The following is a 26,319-nucleotide window of genomic DNA, read 5'->3' on the forward strand; positions in this document are numbered from 1 at the left end:
ATAGTAATTGGCTGAAGTGGAATGTGATGATATTTCCTTAAAATACAACACAAACAATGTGGACGAAAATATCTCTGCATCTAGACAACATGCAGTAAATGTTATAAAATGTTAATTATAGTTACTTAATTAAGTTTAACTGAGCTTTTACTTTGAAAAATTCTGAACGACATTAAAAGAGTCTGTAGCCTACTTGACACACCTCTGAAAGAGCCGTCAGAAAACGTGATTCTGCAAAATGTCCTCTGCCTGGAGATGCTGGGGAATTGCAAAAGCGTCCGTAGGTTGATAAATGTGGATCAAGCACTGAAATAAAAACAGTGCAGCACATGCCGTGACCTGAGAAACACTCGCTGCATAATCCATTTGTTGAAGAGGGGGAAAAAAAGTTTTTATGGAGGTGGAATCAAACCCTCAACCCCTGGGTTGTGAGTCTTGCACCTTACCAACTAAACTAACTGAACAACATATCAATGTAAGTCAATATTATAGCTTATATTCTCATCCACAATCTAATGTTGAAAATATCGCTCTGAGGCAAAACTTATTTGCCGACCCCTGCAGTATATTATTACTACTTCTTCTTCTTCTAACATACGTATTCAACATAGTGATGAGAGTCTGCACTGCCTGAATTCTACCAGAAGTAGAACAGGAACAACTTAGAGACGAAACGCGCTCTCTAGTGTTGTTTGTCCATTTTCAGCTACTGTAGAAACTGGAAGGGGGTGCCCGTGGTTATGTATCCATAAATGACTTAGTTTTTTTCTGCCTTTGGATGCAGATGAAAATGTATGTTCAGCAAGGATACTGGATCCCCAGAGTCAAAGGAAATTAAACATATTCAGTATGGAGTTTGATCTGCAATTAAGATTTCATTGTTGAAATCCCCATTTCATAAACTCAAGGACCACATAAATGTCCATCGATTCTCATTTGGTGTTCTCCATGAGCATGTTGACATAAATTCACTGACCGTTCGTTGCCCATCTAGGAGCCTTTTCTGGTTTGTGTGGGGTTTTTTTGTGCCTTTTGCAAAGATGCTCTGAGATTACTAAAATCACATGTTTTAGATGCTGCTTATATTATCAATTCTACTACGACTGCTACTGTTGCTGCTTCTGTTGGGGACAGTGAACTGGAACAGTATACCTTGTAACTGGTACACCAAGATGACCAATTATGAATTCTTTGATTCAGTTTCATCCATAAATCTTATGTCTCACAGTACGGTACAGACCAGCCAAGCCAGAGTGAATTTCTGAAGCAATGTCCCTGTGACAGGTGAGAGACCTCCAGCTAGGTTTTACTTTAATAGTGTTGCTGAGCAATAAAGTGGATCTGCTGAGATTAATGACCTCATCATTTGCTGTAGCATGGCATATTTGCTTCAGGTCACTAACAAGTATTTCACTGCGTACACCTTAGTGTGTAGCTGTCATCCACATCCTGTCAGCTTCTACAGGTTCATCAGCCATACACTGCTCACTGCTGAAAATAAATTATGCATTAGACTGAGCCTTTTAATTTTTCTCAACAATAAGGGACGAGATTAATTATATTCACTCTTACACATTCATGACAACTCATTATACTGGCAATCAGTGTGTGTGTGGTACACTCCTCCATGTGTCAAAGTAAATAAAACAAATTCCATCCAAGTTGTATTCTATCAATGTCAGCACAGCCAATATGCTAAGACACGTGTACCATGATCCACTTTGCTTTGTAGTAATTCAAATCAAAGAGTGTTCAACAAGTTCGGGGACTGCAGAATGTGGGGCAAGTGGTTCACGTCTGGTGTATTGAAGTGTTCATTTTTCACACCAAATAACACTTCATTATCCAGATAACAGCAAAATATCAGCAGGAAATGTCAAGCAACTTTACTAGGTTAAGCAGCTTTTCATAATTATGTGCCACAATAGTGTCGCACTAGAGATTAACTAATGAATAGAAATATGAACTTGATAGTTTGTAGACATGGAAGAGTAAAATGTTTGTTGCCTGAATCTTGACATTGTTCCATCTTTTAACACATTATGAACAATGCACCTTGATTGATATAATCCTAAATACACTTTCATCTAACCAATTGCCTCATAATGGTTGTCAGAAAAATCACAATTTCTGGCAGTGAACACAGAGGTAGGGATAAGCTTATGATAGTTACCTTCCATCCATCCATCGTCAACCGCTTATCCTGTGTACAGGGTCACATGGTATGATAGTTACAAGGAATGTAAAATTAGACTTAATCCCCAACGATAATCCCACCTTTGTTTTGCAAGATGGTATCCATTTGAATTTTCCAATATTTCAGAGAAACATACTGTATATTCTAGATTATGTCACCTTATGTCACCAACTGCAGTTGGAAAAAAAAGGTAAAATCTTTTATTCAACAAATTAACATATCACAAGTAAACGTTCAACATCTTCTATAAATTGCAGAAAGGAAACATCATGCAAACAAACAAATGCTATTGGGTTTTTTTTACTTAAAGGGGACCTATTATGCTTTTTCATATTTTCTTGCATATTTATAATGTTAGTGTCAGATGTTCATGTTAAACATGACCAAAGTTTCAAATAATGAAGTAAAATTATTTAAAAGAAATCCCTGTGAGCCAAAACCTCAGATATCCCCCTGTTCTGAATGCGTTGTTCAGTTTTTTTCTACAACAGCGCGGTATGATATCATTCTGAGCCAGATTTCCATATATGGTAATTTGCTCCAGGCAGAGAATGCTGTATAAAATTAATGTTCTTGTGTAATTTATTTGTAGCTTTGGCAATATTTTTGTTTTACATTCATGCCAATAAAGCTGAACTGAACTGAATTGAATTGAATGCTCGGCACACCCACATAGGAACATGCAGCCCATCCCTGCACCTGGTAAACACATAAGACAATGGCCAATCAGAAGACAGTGGGCTTTGGAGGGGGGGTCTCAAAAAGACAGGAGCATCTACAGCTTGTTTCAGACAGATGCTGAAATGAGGGCTTGCATGAAGTGCCAGTATAAGATAGAAAATTATTTTTTTGAACTTTGAATTATGCAAAACTGCCATAGAGGAGTAACAGAACTACAATATAGGACTGGAAATGCAGTATAATAGGTCTCCTTTAAGCTGTTTTCTTGTGCATTTCTCCATCACAAAATGCTACACAATTTACAACATAATACCCTAACACTAGTACTAACATGAAAAATACACCAAATGGCATGATGAATCAGGGATACTTTGTCTCCAGTGTGATTTTTGTAAACAGAATTGATCTTGGACAAATAAAACAGTCAATAACACATCAACAATATGCTGTTCATGTACATCATAAATACATAGTAACATGCATAAAAACATTCAGTTAAACGTCGGTCATGATCAATAATGATCATGTCATAGCATTCATTATTGTAATGAAACAAAATCACAGTATTTTATATTGCGCACTCAGGACTACAAATGGCAGTTTAAAACAGCTTCCTGTCACAAAGCAATGATCAGCAGAGGACCTTGCGGGAGAAAGCCAATCAATATGTAATAACAATATAAAAAATAACAACAAAAAGTTAAACTACACAGCAGTTACCCAAATGACAAATCTCTACAAAAACCTCAATGTTATCAATACAGTAACTATTTTTATTCACACCTTTTATCTAACTAGACATCTTTAGTCAAATGCAAACATTTTTCTATCATTTTCTTTCTTTTGACACAGGAAATAATACAAGACACCAAAATATTTAACCAGTAAAACCCATTAGTTTAATGTGTGTGTGTGTGTGTGTCTGTGTGTGTGTGTGTGTGTGTGTGCGTGTGTTTTAAACCCACTGTTATCAAGAGTTGTGCTAGAATGTATGGTAGCAATACAGATTTAGTCAATTTAGGGCAACTTTAAACAAATTTTCATCAACTTGATCTGAATTGTGAAATAAAAATCCTATTAGCAGTGTGTGAGACATTCTGAGTGCTGTCAATTGCTTGATTTTGTAAATGCTAGCGAAAGAGCAATGACATGCATCACTCTGCAAACTCGGGATAAACAAACCAGGGCTGAGATATTAAACACCATCTATTACATCAGTCGAACAGATTCGTCTGACAGAAGAGCACTGAATTTTTGTGGAGCTTCAGCATTTCAAAGAAAAATCATTTAAATCTCTAGAGAAAGACGAAGCTCAACTCTTTAAGAGCAGAGATTCTTTTTAATGAAATTCTTCAATCCATTACATTTTGCTTTCTGGGATGATTGGCCTTAATCCACTTTTCTTTCTGTTGTTGTCGTTTGCCTCCTCTATGTCTGTATTGTGACCACCCGAGGCAGTCTGCCTGTGTGACATCTGTACAAGGCAAGTATTGTTTTCTAATTCAGTCTGTGGGTTTGAACTTCGATGGCATCTCTTAAGACCCTGGTGAAGATGAATGGTAAACAGACCATATGTAATGGGGTCTAGGCAGGCATTGAAGAGGCCAAAGATAAACAGCATATGAGTCAGTGAATGAGAGACTGTCTCCTCCATTTTTTCAGGGAACAACCAATACCACAGGCCTAGCAGGTAGTACGGGGTCCAGCAGATGATGAATGACATCACAATGACAATGCTCATCTTAAGAGTCCTCATCCGAGCTTTAGGGATGTTGTTGTGGGAGCGGCGGAGATGAACATCTCTAGACAGCACTAGAAGAGAGGAAGTCTTGGTCACGCACAACACCTTTGGTCTCAGAAAACGCATAATTTTTTTAGAGAATGTGAGACTTACGGTTACCCCGGGCCATGCGGCTGGATATCTCAACAAGGATTCGTGTGTAACAGAAGATCATGATGACCAAAGGCAGGAGGAAGAGGCACACAAAGGTGAACATGTTGTAGAGGGTCTCCTGCCAGTGCTGGACAAAACTGCCGTGGGTGGTGCACTGGGTGAAGTTCTGTGGGACTGTGATGGTCACATTGTGAAATATGAACATCTGCATGAAAAGACAAGAGGAGTGATAACTCTTAATCAGCTGGACAGACATTAACACTGGACAGACAGATAATTTAGGGGTACTAAGACACAGGTTTCCCCAGGTCATGATAGGGTCAACTGCTTAGCTAAAGTAAGCCAAAGGTGACAGCCAGGGAATCTCCAAAACTCTAGGTCAGATGCTGTCTCTTCTCTCTGCCTGCTTGTCAAATGACTGACGCAGCTGAGTTGATAATGATGAACTGTTATACGTTTGTTAGGTAACCCAAGGTCTAGATTATCTTTATTTTGTTTCACTGCAGACAGACTGACTGTCTCTATGTAGAAAGTGTTGCATGTGGCTTGAAGGACACACATTGTGTCTTGATTTGAACCAATAACCAATAGACTCTTCACACATGTTAGGGATGAACAATAACCTTATTTGGACTCTTAGTGAATCTCGGTGGATCTAAGAAGGATAAATATCCCAATACAGGAAATATCCTTCAGATTTGGTGTTGGCATTTGATGTGTTCACATATTGCATGGTGTACTGTATCTCCTCGGCTGGGCTCAAAAAACCATGCAATGTAAGTATCAGTATCCCAAACTTCATCACACCTGAACCTAGCTCACAATATTTCTTCAACAGAAACATCTAACTAATTATGCTTTCTCCCTCCCTCGCTCGGAAATCGACTGAGGTCCACTATCATCAAGGATGTGTTAATTCCTTAAATGCATCTCAGAGATGAGGAGAGAGGAGGCTTCCAGAGAAACTTACAGGCTGAGTTGGAAACAGCAATAAATTGATTGTATTACTGTAGATATGGCAAATTACCTCTGGACACAGGAAAAGTAGCACCATTAGTGTATCTATAGTTTTTCATATTTATTCAGAAAATAAAATATTACATGTGTAGATCCTGAAAACACTTTACGTTTGTCTACTTTTTTTTCATCTTTTCTTTTTTTCCGCACGGTGATCACTCAGAGAAGAAGAAAGAGAGCTAGGAGAGGATCCATACTAGCCCAGCTTGGACGTAATTCCGCTCCTAAAGAGCCAGTCTGGACAAAATGGGACTTGTGTTGACCACACAACGGAATTCAGAGACTGATGTGCCCACATCGTTGCAGAGACCTGCCCCATCAACATCCTGGATCAAGCACTTGGCAGGTGGTTTATGTTCCGAGCTGTGAGCACAAGACTCCGGCAAGATGACAAGAAGTGGACTCTGTGTTTTACATCAATGATGCTTGGTGCTCAAACGCAGTCAAGATGGATTTCAGACTGTTTATTGTGAAGATAAAGATGTTTACATTCGCCCCAGACGCAAATTCAAAAATGCACTGTGGAATGTTTTGGGTGTATACATGTCTGTATATATTGTTTATTTTATATTATATGTTACTATATTTTAATATAGGCCTATTATATGTTGTGTGTGTAGCATGAAGGAACTACAAATTTCATTTCATTATGCAGCCTTGTGCTATATAATGACTAATAAACTAATAACCTTGTACCTTGTTAACTGTTACTTTGATTTTGCCACATTATAGGGCAGATCATAAACAATTAGTAATTGCCATCTCCTAATGACGCTGGATTGAGTAAGGATGTCCTATTTGGTAAATAAAATTCCTCCACCCTCGCATCTCTTCCTTGTGTTTCTCTCTCTTATCTCCATGGGGAGATGAAGATGCCAGGGAGAGTTGTGAGTGAGGAAAGCGTGGACCATTGTTAGACAAAATGGACATAATGTATATTGGCAAACTTAAGTGTACTGTGGGGAGGCCTTGACTCAGGAGGTAGTGGATCGATCCCCAGCTCCTCCTTTGTTCTTGGGCAAACCAATTAACTCCAATTGATAACCAGGTCAGAGACTTGCATGGCTGATCCACCACCATCGATTTCAATTTGTGTACACATAGGTGAATGAGGGAGAATTGTAAAGTGCTAAATAAATGCAGTCCATTTGACATGCTGTGATTCTGTCTGTAGCTGAATGACAATTAAGTTCAATTAAGTTATTTATTTCCTACCTTAATTATCAGAGGAATAGAGTTTCACTAGCTCAAGGAGAGGTCGTTTGACAGTAGGTTTGGATTAAGACTGTGCAATGCGCGCTAGATTACTTGAAATATCGATTGTGTTTCATGTCAGTAACTGACAAAATGTCTAAATATGTAATAATAATAATTCAGATAATGTGTTGATTTATATCTATATTCTCATCGTGTTTGAATCCAACTGACACTGGCTAAAACGTGCAGAGCCTTCAAATACAGGTACTTTAAAGACAAATTGAGCTGTTATCACACTCTGACAGCTGAATATGCCCTTGTCATTTTAAAATGTCTGATAGACTGATGTAGGTGCTCATGTGAAGAAAAGGACCTACACAGTTTTTTCATTGGACACGGAAAGCCTTTTGGCTGTATAAGAAAAAAATATATTTATCTTGCAGGAAAGACAATCCCATGAGACATCTGGGCTCCTGAAACACTGCACTCACTGCGGGTATGTACACTTCCAATCCTCTGTTAAAGTAAAGGCCAGTAATTGCAGTTCTTGCGGACAAATGAAGCAAGCCCCAAAGGAAAACCCCCTGTCCTGGTTTTCCTCTAAAGCGCTTAAGTTGATTTGATGCTTAATTGTGTTATCATAAAAAATGAGTTAAAAACACAACAGTGACTCGGTTTCAGTCAACAATTCTGCAGGTCTCCCATGACAATAACTTCATTATATTTGTTCCTTTATTTCTCTGCTCAGGAAAACACAAAATGGGAAACGAAACTGAACATGCAACAGGCCAAAAACTGCATTATATTAAATTACATTAAAGCAAAAATATATACATCCTAAAGATGCAAACTGTTTTATGTAAGCATGTTCCACAACTTATAAGGAATGTGATATCATCTCAACTGAAAGCAGACAAGATGGAATCAAATATTGAATTTTTCGCAGCCTTTGCATTGAAAAAATAGAAACAGCAGCAGTCTTGTTTGTTTGAGGCCCTCAGCTATCACAGTGAAGATAAATGGACTGAAAAGGCTGAGCTGTACAACATCTAAGCCACTGGAAGTGAGTCAGTGCATTAGCCCAGGTAAGCATGGATAAGTCTGCTTTATGAGCAAGACACTCGTTTTCCCTCCAAGATCATCATCATCAGTATAGCCTATATGGATCTTTGAATGAACACAATATGCTTAATTTTTTCAAAGGAACAGAATACATGTGTGTTGAGATTCAAGTAGTAAGTCAGTCAGTGTGCTTCTCAATTCAAAGGAAAGTGTCAAAATAAAAACAAGTTGTGACATCACATGTTTCAGTTTCTTTCATTCAAACATGTGATGTCACATAAATATTTATGTCTCATGATATGGTTTTGAAAGCTTTAAGCGACTAGCTGAGTGAAGCTTTTTTTAAATTGTACCTCTAAAGCTCCGCTGTCATTCACTGTCAATCACTACAAAATCATGGTGTTTGGCCAAGCCATGTTCCAACTCCACCAAATACAGTACGTTAGGCTGAATAGGGAGGAATGTGTATAAAATCATACTCAAAACATCCACCATCTCAATTTATGGAATGGTGTAGCCATATAAACATGGAGCCTTGGATTTAATGTGTTTAATTCAGTGTAAACACCATATACTGTAGCTTCAACAAAATATTGGAACAAGCTGATACAGAATGTACTATCAGACAGTTTGGAATAATGTGATTTTTCTAACATTAAAGCTGTATAAAGGGGAAATGAAATAGGAAAAGTGGATGTTACTGTAAAAGGTGAAAGAATCTAACAGCAGGTTTGGGATAAAATAACTACTTCCTTAAAACAATCAACATTGACCATTGGTTTCACAAGGAAAATTACCCCCAGTTCCCTGTGTGAAAGTCCTATGTTTACCCCATCCATCCACCCTGGCCTCTTCCCTATGTAGACTTTGTCGCTCTTTATACTACTGTACATTTGTTCCCTGCTGGTACGGCACCTTCATAGGCGCGTGTACTTTTCACGTTGAGGCAAAACGTGACACTGACACTCTGTCCTCTAGTGGAACATCAGGTGTATTACACACTTGTGTGTTACTGCGCTGGTTCTGTAAGCACATATTATACATCTCTCTAATAAAGGCAGCAATCTGTGTGTGTGTGTGTGTGTGTTTGTATTTTGATTATGTCCAGAACCGTTCATCCAATCAACCTCACATGTGGCGGGTGAGTTGCTGCAGACCCAAGGGAGTCCAGTGTTGCATTTGGTGCAATTTGGACACGAGACACATTAATAAACATAATTAATAAACTTTGAATAAACTACAGTACAGCGCAAGCCGCTCCACTCTGCAACAGCAAGTGTAGGGCTTATATGCTCTGATGTGGTAGTGAATTGTTGCAATGGAGTTATCGCTATTACTCAGGTTTGATATGTGTTAGAAAGAATGTGTTGAAATGGAGTTGTAAGAGTTTTATAAAGTTGAATATCTAACAGTACCTCCGCGATTATCGTGTTGTTTCTGTGTTGTTAATGCTGTGTTATTAATGCTGCATGAGAAACCAATGTGAGATGAAATTTTGAACAAGCACTGCATGGCATCTAATGGCCCTTTTCTACAGCATGGTACCAGCTCAAATCGCCTTGACTATACTAGCCTTTTTTTAGTTTTTCCACTTTGGAAAAGTTGTACCTGGTATCTGATAATTTTTTTCGCATCATCTCCGTTAAGGTTCCATGCCAACTGAGTTGAGTTGAGTTAATACCAAAAGCTTACTGCAGACTACTGATTGGTCAGAGACGGGGGCCAGTGTATTATATTTTACAATTTTTATTTCTAAATCCACCTCTGAGAAGTTTTGAGGTGATAAATCAGCTGAGTAGAGTTAGAATATTGGCAGTTTTACAAAAATTGATGGTGGATCCATAATGTGCTCAAACGTTTTCGGAGTTGAGGAACTCCTCAAGTACCGGTGGGGGTAGCTACCGAGCCAGCCATCTAGTCAGGCTCAGACCCCTCTGGTCTCACAGTCACACAGAGCACTGCAGCCAATGCAGCAGACGACTTCAACAAAAGCCTAGCTCACATTACACGATTTTAAGCCCAATTTGCTGGTTGTCAAGCTCGATGACCGTCGGGCTGTGATCAAGGGTAAATCAGTGATCGATTGGCAGTCGTTATGTGTGAACTATTCAAGGAAGCGTCAAAACGGCTCCCCGACACATTTCTGACACATCGCCGACGTCATTTTCTGACGTGCCAGATATCTAGCATGCCAAATATCTGGAAGAGTCGGCCGACTCAACATCCACTTCCAGCCAATGAGATAAGGCAGCTGGCAGAGCAAGCAGCTACTTTTTCTCTGCAAAACACTTTTTACTCACCTCCAGCTCTCTCTGTAGCTCAGACAATCCCTGCTACCTGCGTGTGCTAATCCATTCTTTCACCCAGATTCTCTGTCTTTATAATTGCTCTTTATAATAACTAACAACAGCTGTGTAGGTTCGCGTCATATCCCGTTTGACATTTCACATGTTTTTTCTTGACAAAACGTGGTTTGGAGACCAGTGTCGGGTGACACAGCCGCTGTCAGCTCGTGTAGTGTGAACAGCATGGCCATCGGCCGACTCTGAACGTCGTGTAGCCTAAAGAGTCAGCTGTAAAGACTACTCTTCCAGAGGTATGTCTACTGTCAGTATCCACAGCAGATGTGAGAAGAGTCCTGCTGAGGGTGAATATGAGTAAATCAGCTGGCCATGTACTAAAAACCTGCTAGTTGATGTTATTACTGACATTTTGAACATATCACTGTCTCAGGAGAGGTTTCCCACCTGCTTCAAGACATCGTTCCTGTACCTAAAAAGTCTGCAGTGTCTAGTCTGGATGACTACTGCCCTGTGGCACTCATCCCCATTCTGATGAGGTGCTTTGAGAAACTGGTTCTTCAGCACATAAAGAACAACCCAGCCAGCCTGGACCCTCAACAGTTTGCTTTCAGAACCAACAGATCCACAGAAGATGTCATCTCCACTGCCCTCCACTCACACACCTTGAGAAAACACCTACATCAGAATGCTGTTTCTGTATTTCAGCTCAGCATTCAACACAATCTCTACAATGAAAGTGATCAGCAAACTCAGCACTTTATATCACACTTTAAATCTGCAACTGGATATTGGACTTCCTCGCGAACAGACCCCAGACAGTTTGGACTGCCGAACACACCTCCTCCACTCTAGTGCTCAACACCAGAGCCCCCCAGGGCTGTGTGCTCAGGCCCCTCCTGTTCATACTGTGCACCCGTGACTGCATCCCCCCAACACGGAGAGAACTCTGTTGTGAAGTTTGCAGACAACACCATCATCATTGGCCGGATTTTAAACGATGAGACTTCATATAGGGAGGAAATTGATAACCTTGCAGAGTGGTGTATAGAGAACAACTTTCTCAACGTCAGCAAAACCAAGGAGCTGATTGTTTCTGATTTCAGGAAAAAGAAGATAAAGACACACAATCCTGTCTACATCAGTGGTGCTAAGGTGGAGCAGGTGAACAGTTTCAGGTTCCTGGGAATCAGCATCACAGAGAACCTGACATGGTCATCTCACATCTCCACACTGGTGAAGAAAGCTCAAAAACAACAAAGCTTAAGAAGGCCAAATTCCCATGCCAAGTTCTTGACTGCTTTTACATTGGAGCAGTAGAAAGCGTCCTGTCTGAAAACATCACTAACTGGCATGGGATGTGTACGGCACTGGACCGGAGGCTCTGCAGCGGGTGATTAAACTGCTCAGAAGATCATTGGTACCTATCTCCTGAACATTAGTGATATTAGTGAGGTGAGGTGCGTACGCAGAGCCCAAAATGATACTAAAGGACAGTACCCACCCCAGCTACAACCTGTTTACAGTAGCCAACAGTTGTACATTCACATGAAGCAAATTAACACCAATGCCTGTTACGCTTTCATTATTGGAACAAGGCTAAAGGATAAATGCTGTAGATCAGCAGACGAGTGCAAACATGATACGTTACAGCCCAACATTGCTCCATCTCTTCTTCTCCAGGCAGCTAGTCAGTAATTTAGAGGCTGTGTCTACTTAACAGTCATCATCCACCTGTCTGCAGTGTGACTGATGGTCCATTTGGAACCGCAACTGAGGAGGTTTCTGAAGAACTTAATGTTGCAACATTAACACCCATCTGATACTCTTTAGATTAGAGTTTCATGAAGAAACTTAACATGTAAATGACTCACAGCAGGAACAAGCCTTAAGGGTTGGAACCTCTCATTATTCAGGAGTTCAATCTTGAAACCTCCAGGGAGGGCATGCTAAAGGTTCCTCCTGAAAGCTTTACAGGGGTTCTTGCTTCAACACTTTATAATTTCTTTTTTAATCTATTCATAAGGCCTCATCCTCTGTAGATCTGTTTCAAATGTTAATATATAATATAAATATTAATAAGTAATATGCTTATGTATTTCTCTTCTTATACAGAGGTACCACTGAGAACCTGGGTCATTTTTATTTGTTTTTTAAGTATAAATATTAAGCTTTTCAATAAGAAATTATGCAACCCATTCTTCTTGTTTATAACAGCCATGTGTAACGTCAACTTCTGATGTAACTACACTTGCCGTAGCCTAGTTTATTCACTCCAAACCAGCTGATGGAAAAGCTATTTCGCATGTTCTTTTTTTTTGCTTTTTTACGACATTTCAAAAGTCTGCTTAAAATTTCCTTGACAATTAGATGGAAACATAGCTTCTGTTTAACCTGTATAATAAAACCTGCCTTTATATCCTATTCTAGCAGCAAAAAGAATTGATAGTTCTGTCTTCACTTTTTCTAGCATTACAGCCTTTTAAAATTTGTAAATGGAGATTTGGTCCAGTGGCCTTGCACAGTAGCGACACTGACACAGCTATGTAAGTGTGATGTGAGTCCGATATTCAGTCCAGTGCTCCAGCATCCTCTGTATTACATAAGGTGGACTAAATGTAAGCTGTACAGCCTGGAGCCGAATAATATGAAATAAAACTATAAACTATATTTAATTCAGGGCAACTTTCATCTAAGTAACTGATATTTGCGCCACAGTAAGTTAAGTTTGGCGAAATGGCTCTGTTCTCAGGGAGCACACCTCTCTTTTTGGACCTTTCCTCTTTACAAAACGGTTTAAGTTCAGCAATATTCTTGGGATGTCTGATGTGAACCGATCTCTTGAGGTCATGCCACAGCATCTGAATTGACCTTTTGCTAAGCCACGCCCTGAATACACAGCTGGCCAATCACAGCGCAGTATAGGACTAGCTCTAACTGAGGTCCGACACTTTCATGGCTGCGTTCCATTAACTCTAATTCAAAAGGCGTCGTTTTCTACATTTTTTTGGCTGTATTTTTCTAAAATATGGTCAAAAGCTGTTCCTGGGGCACTTGTTATAGTTACAATCGCTACCTAGAGAGGTTGATAGAAGAAGTATGATTTATTCTCTTTGCAAAATCTAAAATAAACCCAGAAAAAATGTTGGCTGTGGATTGTTCCTAATGTAATGTTAGTTAGCTAACGCTAGCTAACTTCTTACTGAATGTAACGTAATAAAAACACTAATGTCTGCTTTTTAATGATTGTAATAGTGGATAGAGGCCTACCCAGCTGTACAGGAACAGTGTTGATCCTTAATATCGTTGTCTTTTGTCTCAATCGTCGGGGGATGTGGTGGTTCACTTGTACTGTGTGATTGGTAGGCTTTAGCTTCAGTTTGACAGCCTGAATACAACCTTGAAATTGGTGGACATATGGCCTTACATTCTCCTTCAAAATTTCTTGACAAACTATGGAATTAATTTTTCCATTTTCCATTTTTTGTCATTGATAGCAACCCTTCCAGGCTGTGGAACATCCAGATGCTCTTTTGCAAACTTCAGACGTGCAGCAATGTTTTTTTGGACAACAGTGGCTTCCTCCATGTCCTCCCATGAACTCCATCTTGTTTAGTGCTTTACATATAAAGGAGTTAGCATGTTAGCATGTTCCAGAGATTTCTGTAAGTCTTCAGCTGACACTCTAGGGTTTATGTTTGGGGTGGTGATGGTGCAGTGGATAAGACGCATGCCTTTGGTGTAAGAGACCTGGGTTCAACTACCCACTGTGACCCATTCACCAATGTGTCCCTGACACTTAACACCTAGTTGCTCCAGAGTTGTGCAACCTCTGACATATATAGCAATTGTAAGTCACTTTGGATAAAAGCGTCAACTAAATTAATAAATGTAGACATAATGGAACCCCACTGAGCATCCTGCGCTATGCTTGTGAAGTCATTTTTGCAGGACAACCAGTCCTAGGGAGAGTAGCAACAGTGATGAACTTTCTCCATTTATAGATAATTTGTCTTACCTTGGACTGATGAACATCAAGGTCTTAAGTGATACTTTTGTATCTCTATCCAGCTTTATGCAACTCAACAGTTCTTAATCTGAGGTCTTATGAGAGCTCTTTTGTTCAAGGCACGGTTCACGGGAGAGTCCTGTATTTCATTGTCCTCTCACGGTTTCCTCCCGGCGTCACATTTCTCCCGAATTATGACAAATTTTTACGACTTTCTGTAATTCATTACGGTTCCTGGTGCTGTACAATGTATCTGCCCCACAACTCACTCCCTCTCTCTCTACTGTGTCCGCACGGACAAGTAGCATGCACGTAACTCAATAGAAAGCTCGGGGTCCGGTGGATTTCAGGTGAAAGAAAGAGAATTTGTGAGCATATGCTAGCAAGGTAGAGAAGAAAGAGAGCCACATGTTTATGGCTTTTTCGTTCACCGCAGCTCCATCTACAGCAGAACTGTGACAACAGCTACTCTCGAGTGATGTCAAAGTCACATCACTTCTGCCTGAGTGTCCAGATTGAAGTGAAGTCGTATTTCAAAAGATCCAATCTGTATCGGATTTGGACCGAACATGAAAGTGAAAGTGACCCAAATCCGAACTGGAAAAGATCAGATTCCATGTGACTTGGCCTGTTCACAATGTCATAACTATATCTGATTTGAGTCACATATGAGCAGAAAAATCTGATTTGGGTCACTTTGGCCTGCAGTCTGAACATAGCCCTTAGATGAAGATCAGATCACATTTTATGATCAGTTTCTGCAGAAATCCAGGTAAATCCAAAGGGTTGAAATACTTTTTCCTGCGACTGCAGAATAGTGTATGTATTAAACTATTATTTGTTTTGCGAGAACAACATGAAAACCCTTTTTTTTTTTATATATATTTGATGTTTAACATGTTAAACATCAAATATATATACATTAAGATGCCCCCAGACTTTAAATCAGAGGTCTCAGCAACATCCTCTACAAAGTCTCAACTCTTGATGAAAAACAGTACAACCCAGCCAACACTTAACAGAACTCATAAATTCAAAATAATTTAGCAAAAAAATGAGTTAATTCTTGCACTAATAACCTGAATGGTTTATGGCATTAATTGTATTTGATGTATTGTAGATGTAGTAGATCAATGAAAGAATTTTGACGGCATTGCCTGTTGACCTGCTGACAGAATACAGCATTGCATTTTTCATCTCTTCATAATCTTCATCATGCATGCATAATGTCAGGGACAATTCTGTAATAATACTGCCTTTAAATGTCTTGACCGTTGGTGAAGTAAGGGCCCGTTGAGAAGGTCAACCACTCTCTCTCTCTAGCTCTCTTTCCTCTTTGTCTCCTTTCTTTGGGTGATGCTGTTAGAGATTCCAACAGATTTGTTGATTGGCTTGACATGATCTACCCATTGAGAATGGAGTCCCATGTTCTGGGTCAGAGACATTAATTGGCTTTATGTCTCCCTGCAACTTTCAACCAAAACAAAAAGGATTTGTAAGTATAACGCATAGGCCAGGACAGTAGTGCCAGTATGCCAATCCTCTATTTCATAATCATTGATTTCACAGCTCATGATCTACAGTACATCCACTACCAACACAGACAGTATAGGAGTCAGCTTTCTTTCTACAGTACACCTTTTAATTTTAAACTTAAATTGCTGCAGCTATGATGGCTATTATTGCTGTAGCTCAGCTGATAATAAATCTTAAATCATACATGTCGTTGTCCACATCATCAGGATCATTACGAATAAAGTCTTATTTGCGCAATTGGGTTTCATTTTTTCAGATTGTTGCCTGATGACCGTCTTAGTACACAAACACTGCAGCAATACATCTATATGCAAGATCCTTTTGAGGGTTTGTTCCCTTTTGATCTTTCAAAGGTTCAAAAACAACAAACAACAAATAGGTTTTTGCAATTACAGCCTTTCGAAGAGCCGTTGCAGAAAGGGGTTTCTCAGAGGTCACAGGTTCTTGGTCTAAGTCTAAATCAGGACCCATGCAGGGTAGCTGTAGTGTCATGAAATCTGCAGCATTACTTGTTACTGTACAGTGTCCTTGGAAATAAGCAAGATACAAGCCAAACACTATGAATCAGCAAACAGTGGCATAGGTCGAAATTTACAGTAGATGTTCTTCAACACCACAAAGCTGTGGAATAATTACAGGATGTGATGCCTGCATTGTATTATTAGTCTTATTTGGCAATTCAAGGTAATGAATTTCAAGTAAATTATGGTACTTGTCAGTATGTTCTGACTTATTGTTGCAAAGAAATTGAGAGATGTCTCAGACCACTCGTAAAGAAATGGCTCCTGAGTACTTATAAATGCCTGAGCCTTACATTTGCATTTCAATAAAATGGTGCAGGGTGCACTGAATAAGAATTAGAATAAAATTAAAGTAAAAAATAAGTAAAGAAATTAACGTCTCTGTCATCTTGTTTCTTCTTTTTTCTAATTGGTGAATGTGATGTCAGTTGATTTGACTTGAATAGACTGATTGATAATTGTGATCCCACAAATTAATGACCCATTACCATTATTTCTTACCATATTGGTTGATTTGTCCTGTACTGTGCACATGGTTCTCAGTTAGACTGAGTTATTTACCTTTCATGTCAATGATTTGTGAGCAGGGCAGAAATTTCATGAAGGCCATTGCTGCCGTGCCCCCTCAGTTTGGCCCTATGGCCCTCAAAAATATATGCCCTGGGGCCAACAGTGGCCTTGATGCCCTGCCCGCACTGCCCCATCTGATATTACCGTTTTTGCCTCTGCTTCTTTCATGTCCATATGGTTTTTAGACACTAGTGCCTTTTGTTGAGATTCTGAATTCTTATTGGGCAACATCAAGTGAAACACTGCACATACAACCAGTAGTGGATTCAATTTAGAGCCTGGTAAGAACCACTAGAAAACCTGGCTATATGTGACGATAGTTGGACACAAATCTAGCACTGACCAACCAGGAGACTTAATCTAACGCATCGTGATGTGCTAATGCCTCGGGAAGGTCGACTGAGCTGACGTAAGAACTTTTGATATATTAGCAAATAAGACAAGAAAATGTAGTCGTACTGGCCATCAGGAGCACTGGGTCCCTCTGCCTTCTGGTGCCGCAGAGAGTGGCAACCCAACACAGCAGCTTCCTCTCCCATGTCCAAGTTACATATAATATTTTTTATATTTCATAGTTAACTTTTTAACTTTTCAAACTATTTAACACTGTATTTGTAAATGTAATTTTATATGTAAGTAGGATTGTTGTAAATAGGACTAACACCAGAAATGGGCACCAAACAACAAAACACTGTGGGTATAGTCACATGAGGAACTCCTACAATATCCGGATCGACGTGTTGCATGTCCAAAAGAGATCCCAGTGGAGTTAAGAATAAGAAGCCGAGGAGGTAATGCAGGCGTGATGGTGAGGAACTCTGGAACTCACCCCTATTTTGATAAAGTGCTTTGAGAAACTGGTTCTACAGCACATAAATAACATCTCAGCCAGCCTGGACCCTCACCAGTTTGCTTGACAATTAAATTTATTACCTGTTACTACAAATACACAAATAACCACTGGCAATGACTCCTTAAAATTATAATTGGATTTTTTCACATTAACATAGATAATAATCAATTATTATTCAATTATCAGTCAGGCTGTAGGCCGCTTCTTTGTCCTCACAATGTATGGTTCCAACACTATGTTATATTGTATGCTTTTATATATGTTTTTAGCACAAATGAACTTTTTGGAATAAATAATCATGTTGAAATTGAATTAGTTGACAAAATTCATAACCAATTTGTAATTACTCTCCAAAGCAACAAACAGAAACAAGTCCTCAAACCTAAGCAACAAAATAAGTCATTTTTTCAATGCCTCCCAAAACTGCATATATGACCGTTTCCATACCAGTCCAGCAACAGGCGACTGGACCTTAACTACGGTACATAAGTTGCGTGAAGTTAAACATATGGTCAACGTTGTAAAACAGTTTGGTTAGGTTTAGGCAACAAAACTACTTGGTTAAGTTAAGCAAAACATCTGGTTTGGGTTAAAATAAGTGCATTAAGTTAGTCACATGACCTATAACTTCCGTGACGTTTACTCTGACTTTCTACAGCCAGAGAACTAGAGGTCGCTGCCACAATAAACCAAACCCAGCTGGCTAATCACAGTGCAGCATAGGACTCGCTCTAACTGAGGTCCGATACGGTCATGGCTGCGCTCCATTGACTCTAATGCAAAATGAGTTATTTTCTAGCTTTTTTATTTTTCTAAGAGATGTTTAAACGCTGTTCCTGGGGCACTTGTAATAATTACAGTTGCTACCCAGAGAGGTTCAAAGGAGAAGTACAATTTATTCTTCACTTTCCAAAACCTAACATAAAATGTCGGCTGTGGATTGTTCCTAATGTAATGTTAACTAGCTAACGCTAGCTAACTTTCTACTGAATGTAACGTAATAAAGTCCTACTGTTCTTCTTATTAATGATTGTAATAATGAATAGAGGCCTACCCAGCTGTACAGGAACAGTGTTGATCCTTAATATCGTTGTCTTTTGTCTCAATCGTCGGGGGATGTGGTGGTTCACTTGTACTGTGTGATTGGTAGGCTTTAGCTTCTATCTTTAATTTTTTTCACGTCGGTTTGACAGCCTGAATACAACCTTGAAATGCACAGTGCAACTGCAAAACTGTCTGCTTCTTTCTGAGATCGCTATTTCCAACAAATTTAACAATATTTCTCCGGGTAGTGCAGTAATAGACAGTGGCACTTAGCAACAGTAACTAAGGGGGCGGGGCTTAGCGAAGGGTCAATTGTACAATCTAAACTCATACTTAAGATGAATACAGATGACCTCTTTGTTCTCAATGTGGCTGAGCCTAAATGAGAGTTTTTGTTGTTAGATCTTGACTTCCTAGTGTGGTCCAGTCCAAATGGATTAGGTTGAGGAAACAAACTGGTTATCTTACACCTGATTAGGTACTTGATAAGCATTCGGGTCAGCAATCTCTGGACATTATGCTACACCTGTCCAGAAATCCAATTTGATACATGCAAGCAGCTGCCTCATTTGTGTTCAGAATTTAAAACCAATTCAAGGACTGTTATGAATTTCACAGGTTGTTTTGCAACCAGCAACCATGACCTTGTGCTTGTAGGCCTATATCCAGGAGCAAATCATATCCATACTAATGTTAAGTATTGGGAAACTTCCCACAACTTGGAAATAAAAACTATCAAACTATATTTTAACGGTACAATGTGTAAGAATCGACACTATCTCCACCTGTCAAATTCATACTCCAACAAATTAGGTGGCAGGATATCAGGTCATAAGCTGTTAGCTAGTTAGCTCAGTTTGCCGTGCAGCTAACTTAGTGATCCTATAAGCTGGCTGAGTCCGAAACGAACACCAGAAGTGAAGCCTGAAGAGCAGGCAATGGAGCTGGGCTCAGCAGCCACTGATCACGGCCAGACCAGAACCGACGAATGCCAGTTTGATGACAGGGAATACAGTACCGAGGTGATTTACAGCAGCCTCGACCAGGACTCTGACTTCAGGTACAACTAGACACAGCGTTCAGAGAGGAGTCAAGAGGGAGAGGAGCAAGAGGGAGGTCGGGCATCAGAGACAGAGACAGAGACAGTGTGAAGAAGAGACAGAATATTTTCACATCTAACTAGAGTTTTTTTGGAACAGTGGAGAGACTAACAAATATGGTTTAGGTGAGTTTTAATTTGTTTCTGTCAAGTCTGAATGAAATGTGTTTACAATGAGATAATGAGGCCATTAGTTTAGTAAAAGAGAGAAACTGTAATTCAGAAGATGTACAGTTGAACTTTTCTAAGGAAAATAGTAGTGAGAATACTTGCTGTCAGACATTTCGTGAGTTTATTTGTTTATTTCTTGGGCTAAAAGAGAGCTTGTGTAACATAGCGAACTCTCTGCCTGCACACATCTCCTAGCTAAAAATATGGGGGGATGCCTGATACTACTATCAGACTATTGCCTCTTGAGGTACAAAGTGGTATTATGAAACAGTACAGACAGGGGTTCGCTTTTTAGCATGCTAACATCAACACAGTACATAGCCTTCTCTGACATGACTTCAGAACTGTTACTTCTTTATATTTGATTGATCATGTTGATCACATTGTACCTTTCACAATGAAACTTAATAGACAAGTGGAGGCAAAGTGCACCTTTTTAGGTGTTTTAATTTTGTCTTCTGCAACCAGCACTGCAGATTCAGTGAGCAAACTGCATTTTACAGTTAGACTGTTGAATGTCATGTTTCCCTTTGCAGATCATTGAATTAACCTTGATCTTCCTTTTCAGCAAAACTCAATAAGCTGGATTCACAAGAGGAATGCACACTTGCAGTAATGATTTGCTTTCCGAACAAGGTTTCATTCTCCAGCAAATAAAAGGCCAGATGTGAGAGGTGTGTCGTAGCCAGAAGCCTCATGTGAATGTTTAGGGAGGGCTGTATTTGATCATACATCTTACCTGAGGGAGCGAGAGGATCACACTCATGGTCCAGGCCACAGTCAACATGATTTTACTTTTTCTTTTGGCCTCACTGATGCCCAGAGGATTGAGGATGGCAGACTGTCTATCCAAGCTGATGACTACAGTTACAAAAGCGCAGGAGTACATCGCCACCAGTTTCATAAACATCAGCAGCCTGCAGGCGACGTCTCCCGCCTGCCACTGCACCGTGATGTTCCACACTGCGTCCACAGGCATCACGATGAAAGTCACCAGCAGGTCCGCCACCGTCAGGTTCATGATGAGGATCCTGACGTGTGACTTGCGCTTGCCGCCGTTTCCCGCAGCCCACAGCACAACCAAGTTGCACACAGCTGACACTGCACACAGTGTGAAGGTGATGATGACTCTGGCTTTGGCCGCGGTGGAGAAAGTGGGCAGCTGGAGTGCGTCTCCATCAGCGCTCTTGTTGCACACCGAGGTGGGTCCCTTACAGCTGCCATTCACCGTTTGATCCGTCAGCTGGTGGAACATGTTGAACACCGGAGTCTGACTGAGGGGTGACACAGATAAAACCAAGGCAATAATCCCGGCTACTCACAGACTATCTTTCTTCTCCATCTGCATCTGAAACTCGAACTGTGAAACTGAAAAGACAGAAAGAAAGTATTTGTCCGATTTCTTTTCATGCTTGACTGGATCTGTGTGTTTTATATATGCCACAAGGCGTACATGCTGTGCGTTAGTGGTACCTTTAACATGGCTATACATCGTTCAAACTGTTCTGTGGGAATACCTGGCACATGCAGATTTTATTAACGCGCAATAAATGATCAGACACCCCGTTATTTATCTGATACTCAGAAGCATACAACGTGATTACACAGTGACCATCATGGCACTAACCCTAAATTAATTATTTTTTAAACAGGAAAGAAAAAGACGTAAGGTATCTGGAAAATACCAAATAGCACCGATGAGGAATAAAATGCCAGTAAAAAATAACACTGAAGTACAGTTATTTGCTGAACTTCTGACCCTCCTCCACTTTAATTTTCCACAGGCATTGCTTCTTTTAACTAAAGGCACTTGCCTGGTTTTTGTCCCGGAGGAAGAGGGAAAAGAGAAGGAAAGAAATCTGAATTGAACTAATTTTAGAGCGGATAAAAACAGCTTACCTGCAATTAGGAGCGGAGCTGCCAGTGAGCGCTAATGAGGGCTCGCGCTGAACGAATCTCAACTGCTGTCACTGCAGCTGTTGCTCATTCCTAGACTCTGACGCGCAAAATGACAAGGGACAGTATCAGCCTGGTTGGTTTGATCGGTCTATAAACCACTGGAGCGCCTCCTCTTCCATTAGCGCGCGCGCTGGGGGGAGGGGGGGTGGGTGTTGCACGCTGCTCTACCACTCCAAACTGCTCAACATAACTGGCAATAGCACATTTGTTCACTTTTTCCAAAACCAACTTTTGAAAACAAACGTCCACATGTTTTTACCTACAAGCCGTTTTTTATCATGTTAATCATCTTTCTTATTTTGTGAACACCAAATCTCGGGCCTATTTTGGTGTCAGCTATGGCGCACTGAGGTTTAGTATCTTGGTAACTTGCGCCACAGTCAGAGGAGAGTGTGTGGCGATGCTATGCGCACTGCAATTTTGTTGCCAACGATGAGTGAGTCTTACGCAGCTCTATAATACTTTATCACTGTATTTGGTGATGGTGAAACGCGCCTATATACACTTATCTGAAACTTAATCCTTCTTATTCATGTTTTGTTCGTCTTTCCACTTGTATCCTTTTTTTTCAACCAGCTGACATGTGATCACACTGAAAAAATGGTATTTCAGTTATGAGTGATGAGCAATATCAGGTTGCCTTCATTGAAAGTCTCTTATTTACTCCCTTTGCAGTCATTTGAAGGCAGTAGGTTGGTCCGCCTTTAACTGAAGTGATGTTGTGCACTGCCAAGCCACAATTACGCATGGCAGATACGCTGGTTAAATTTTGTGTAACCAGACAGTTGTAAAATAACCACAGAAACGTCCGTGCTTATCTGAACATCAAACTTGTTTTAATAAGCCTACATATTCTAAAATCAACTTGTATGTTGTAGACAGGCACATTGAAAACAGTTCACACATGTTCCACGAAAATTGTATTGCATTAATTGCATTAAACCTCTTTCTCTCCGCTAATAACTCCCTGAGGACCGTTTGTTTCTGCCAGTTCTCACCCGGTTCACGCTTAGTAACCGGGGTAAAGGCTGCGCGCTCCACATTTGTTTTTATTATAACACAGGTAGATATTTGACTGTGAAGAGCAACATGGTGTGGTCGATATTGTTCGGTTCCATTTTTATAGCTGTTATTTTTTTTAAAATCCCAATATCTTTGCAGAATATTAACAGGAACACGTTTGTGGCAATATGTAGATTGTGGGCAATTTAACTTAAAAGTGTCATCATTTGGCTGTATGCCTTATTTGAGCTGCTCATATGTAAATCTCTTCATGTCCCACCCAGCAATGTGTTTTCTCTGAGGAAAACTCTTCAAGGATTCTTAAATTATCAGTGCATCATGACTGGGAGAGTATTTGTTATTTGTCTGAAGCAGCCTCAAGTACCATAACATTTTTGTGTTTTGTTTTTCTCTTTGACTGGGATGGTAAAAATGACTTTTATTCTGTAGCTTATGGGAATTTTAATACTCTTGCTTTGGCATTGGATTTTCTTGTCAGTTGTGCAGCCCTATCCTGCACAACTGTCCTATTTATACAGGACATCAAATTAGAGTAAACTTAACAGCTTCACATTAAAATACATGTCAAACACACACAAGGACAGTAAGGAATCCAAATCCAGACACACCACAGGCATTAAGTACAGATACATGCATACAGTAACAAATCAAAAGCCTGAGAAAATAGAAACAGTTTCAGTTTGCTTTTGAAAGTTGACCCAGGTGTGACAGATCACAAGTCAGGCAGCTTGTTCCAGAGGACAAATTTGGGGAGGTTGAAATAGGAAAGGAAAAGAAAATGTGAATTATCTCAGGTGTCTGTTACTCTCATTCAGCTGAACACCTTGAACTCTATTATAACTTTGGAAAGAACCGATTATTGAATAATGATCTACACCAATATCATGAGGGTGACATGATGACATGGCTGAAATCATCATGATATTAATACGGATATTTACCACTATCAATATACTGTATATTACAGTATGGCAAATTCATGCCAGATCACTGAACTGATGTTCAAAGCAGCAACCTGTGTTCCACTTCGTGAATAATGAACAGTTCCCCCAGGGCCATGTGTCATGCCTCATTGCATGTCAGTTAGTTTGTGGCAATTTGATTGCAAATTTCCTTTGGATTATGTTGCCACTAAATGACCATCTTAACTCACATGAGAAGGCCTGAGAAAGTTGCCCCGTCTTGTAGGGGAGTCCTGTGTCAAAAGTGCATATTTGAGGTGTGCACTGCAGTCACAAAAATGATGACTTTAGACTCGACTCAACAAAATCAAAGACTTGCAACTCGACTTTGACTTTAACACCAATGACTCGTGACTTCAACTCTGCAGCGCATCAACTTAGCGCTGTGCAATTAATTAAATTTTAATCTCAATTACGACATTGGCTACCACCCAGGGTGCGAACTATGGGGGAGCTGAGCTCTTCTTAGTAAGACATGAACTTTCTAAAATATTGACAGTATGCTTTTTTGCTATTAAGGTAATTTCTATATTTCTTTAAAATCAGCAGCGTCTGGCTTCCTCTGGCCAGAGGGAACAATCATTGACCGTCTGCAGCACGCCCGGCCACTCCACCATCTCCTGTCCCTGGCCCTGCGCGCCAGAACACCACTCCCTCTCCAGTACCTACAATGGGTTGTGTAGTACGACCGGCGCGTTGTGAACTGTTCGTGATCGTTCCCTCTGGCTGGATGAATTTTACGCATGATCCAAGCACTACAGCTGGGGGCTCTCTGCAGCTTGTTTTGTTTTATAAATCCAGCACACCCTTTTCCTTTAGAGCTGAGGCTCTCATCCCTCCCTAAAAGCCTAAATTCCCTCTCAGCAGCTGTGATGTTTAATTCAACTCGAGCCACCATGACTGGGGGTTATAACTGCTGTAACTTCCTGTTAAACATTAATAGCTTAAGCCTATGGTATTTGACACTGTAGGCTAAAGGATAAGTGGGTATAGTTAATGGATGAATGGATATTATTTATTCTGAACCAGGTGTGTTCAGTGTTGCTTTACCTGATCGGTGCTTGTAAAATATCCACTGTGTCTATCTTCTAACCTCAAACCGATATATAGAGAGAAGTCATGTTTAAGATTTGCTGCTAAACAAAACGCTTGTTTTCGGTCCAAAAATTGGATAAACACCGACGAGGAAAATGCAAAAGAAGTGACCACAATACACCAGAGGAGAGAAAAAGAGGAAAAAGAAGGAGAAAGAAAGAGAAAGAAGCTAAAGAGATACAGTTTGAAGAAGGAGCTCAGAAAACAGAGCTCAGAAAAAGCATCAAGCTAAAGAGAAACACAAGGAGAGAACAAAAACAAACAAAGAAGAGGATAGAGGGACTCAAGCAAGTTAGAGCAAACTACTGGACACTGAAATCAGTAAGTTTTTGCATTTATTACCATAAAACAAGTCCCAACTGAAACACTCAAGCTAATAGCTAACAAGCTAACACTGGACTTTGGTTACCTAGCAACGGCATCAAACAGCAGTAGTTCTGTTTTAAACTCAGAACACAGAAGCTTGAAGATCATCAACTGTTTCACAATGTCTACACACTCTGAAATCATTGACTACCCCCCAGCTATCAAAAGCAAAACTGCAAGGGGAAAATATAAACAAACAATACTTTGAGAAAGACCAGAAATCCTGTTCCTGGACCACAACAAAGATGGAAGATCCTGGAATTTAATCTTCTGGACTGATGAACCATATGCCTGGCTGAATGTGTTCAGCTATGAGGTGCCCCTAGGGACATTATTCAGAATTACCATACATATACATGTACTTTTCCTCTCACATACAGATGTTTAAAACCACAGTGGATATTGAGGAGATCCAGTGCCGCTTGTATTTGTGTGAGTGTTTCAGTTGTGTGTGTGAGAGCTTTTCAGTAGTGTATGTAAAAGCATTTCACTTGTATGTACTTGAGCGTTTCAGTTGTGTGTGTGAGAGCGTTTCAGCTGTGTGTGTGAGAGCGTTTCAGTTGTGTGTGTAAAAGCATTTTACTTGTATGTGTGTGAGCTTTTCAGTATAGTATGTGAATGAGTTTGGTTTCATATGTGTATGTGAGAGGAAAAGTATATGCATGGTAATTCTAAATAATGTCCCTAGGGGCACCTCATATTCAGCTCTCATTACCCAGCAATAAAGAGAGCAGGCATTTGTAATGGATGGAAAATAAGTGTA

The 26,319-nt window shown here is 40.0% G+C and overlaps 1 protein-coding gene across 2 annotated transcripts; it reads right to left on the reverse strand.

The window, feature by feature from the left end:
• Window positions 1-3,593: 3,593 nt before the first annotated feature.
• Window positions 3,594-21,407, reverse strand: LOC123967209 (gonadotropin-releasing hormone II receptor-like). 2 transcript variants are annotated; one of them, XM_046043246.1, is made up of 3 exons: window positions 20,891-21,407; window positions 4,779-4,977; window positions 3,594-4,690 (listed from the first exon to the last, which is right to left on the reverse strand). In XM_046043246.1, exons 1-3 carry the CDS (start codon window positions 21,404-21,406, stop codon window positions 4,239-4,241), a joined length of 1,167 nt encoding a protein of 388 aa, XP_045899202.1. In that variant the 5' UTR covers window position 21,407; the 3' UTR covers window positions 3,594-4,238. The 2 variants fall into 2 exon arrangements, with proteins under 2 accessions (XP_045899202.1, XP_045899201.1); XM_046043245.1 differs by having other exon boundaries at window positions 4,773-4,977.
• Window positions 21,408-26,319: the final 4,912 nt, after the last annotated feature.

The sequence above is a fragment of the Micropterus dolomieu genome, unplaced genomic scaffold (genome assembly GCF_021292245.1).
Source record: "Micropterus dolomieu isolate WLL.071019.BEF.003 ecotype Adirondacks unplaced genomic scaffold, ASM2129224v1 scaffold_148, whole genome shotgun sequence".
Lineage (NCBI taxonomy): Eukaryota > Metazoa > Chordata > Actinopteri > Centrarchiformes > Centrarchidae > Micropterus > Micropterus dolomieu.

Coding starts and splice junctions, on each gene's coding strand:
- LOC123967209 (XM_046043245.1), bottom strand. CDS start 21,406: ATGTTCCACCAGCTGACGGATCAAACGGTGAATGGCAGCTGTAAGGGA. Junction 4,978..20,890: donor TGATCCTCTCGCTCCCTCAG/GTAAGATGTATG, acceptor CTTTTCATGCAG/ATGTTCATATTTCACAATGT. Junction 4,691..4,772: donor CCGCATGGCCCGGGGTAACC/GTAAGTCTCACA, acceptor CCTCTCTTCTAG/TGCTGTCTAGAGATGTTCAT.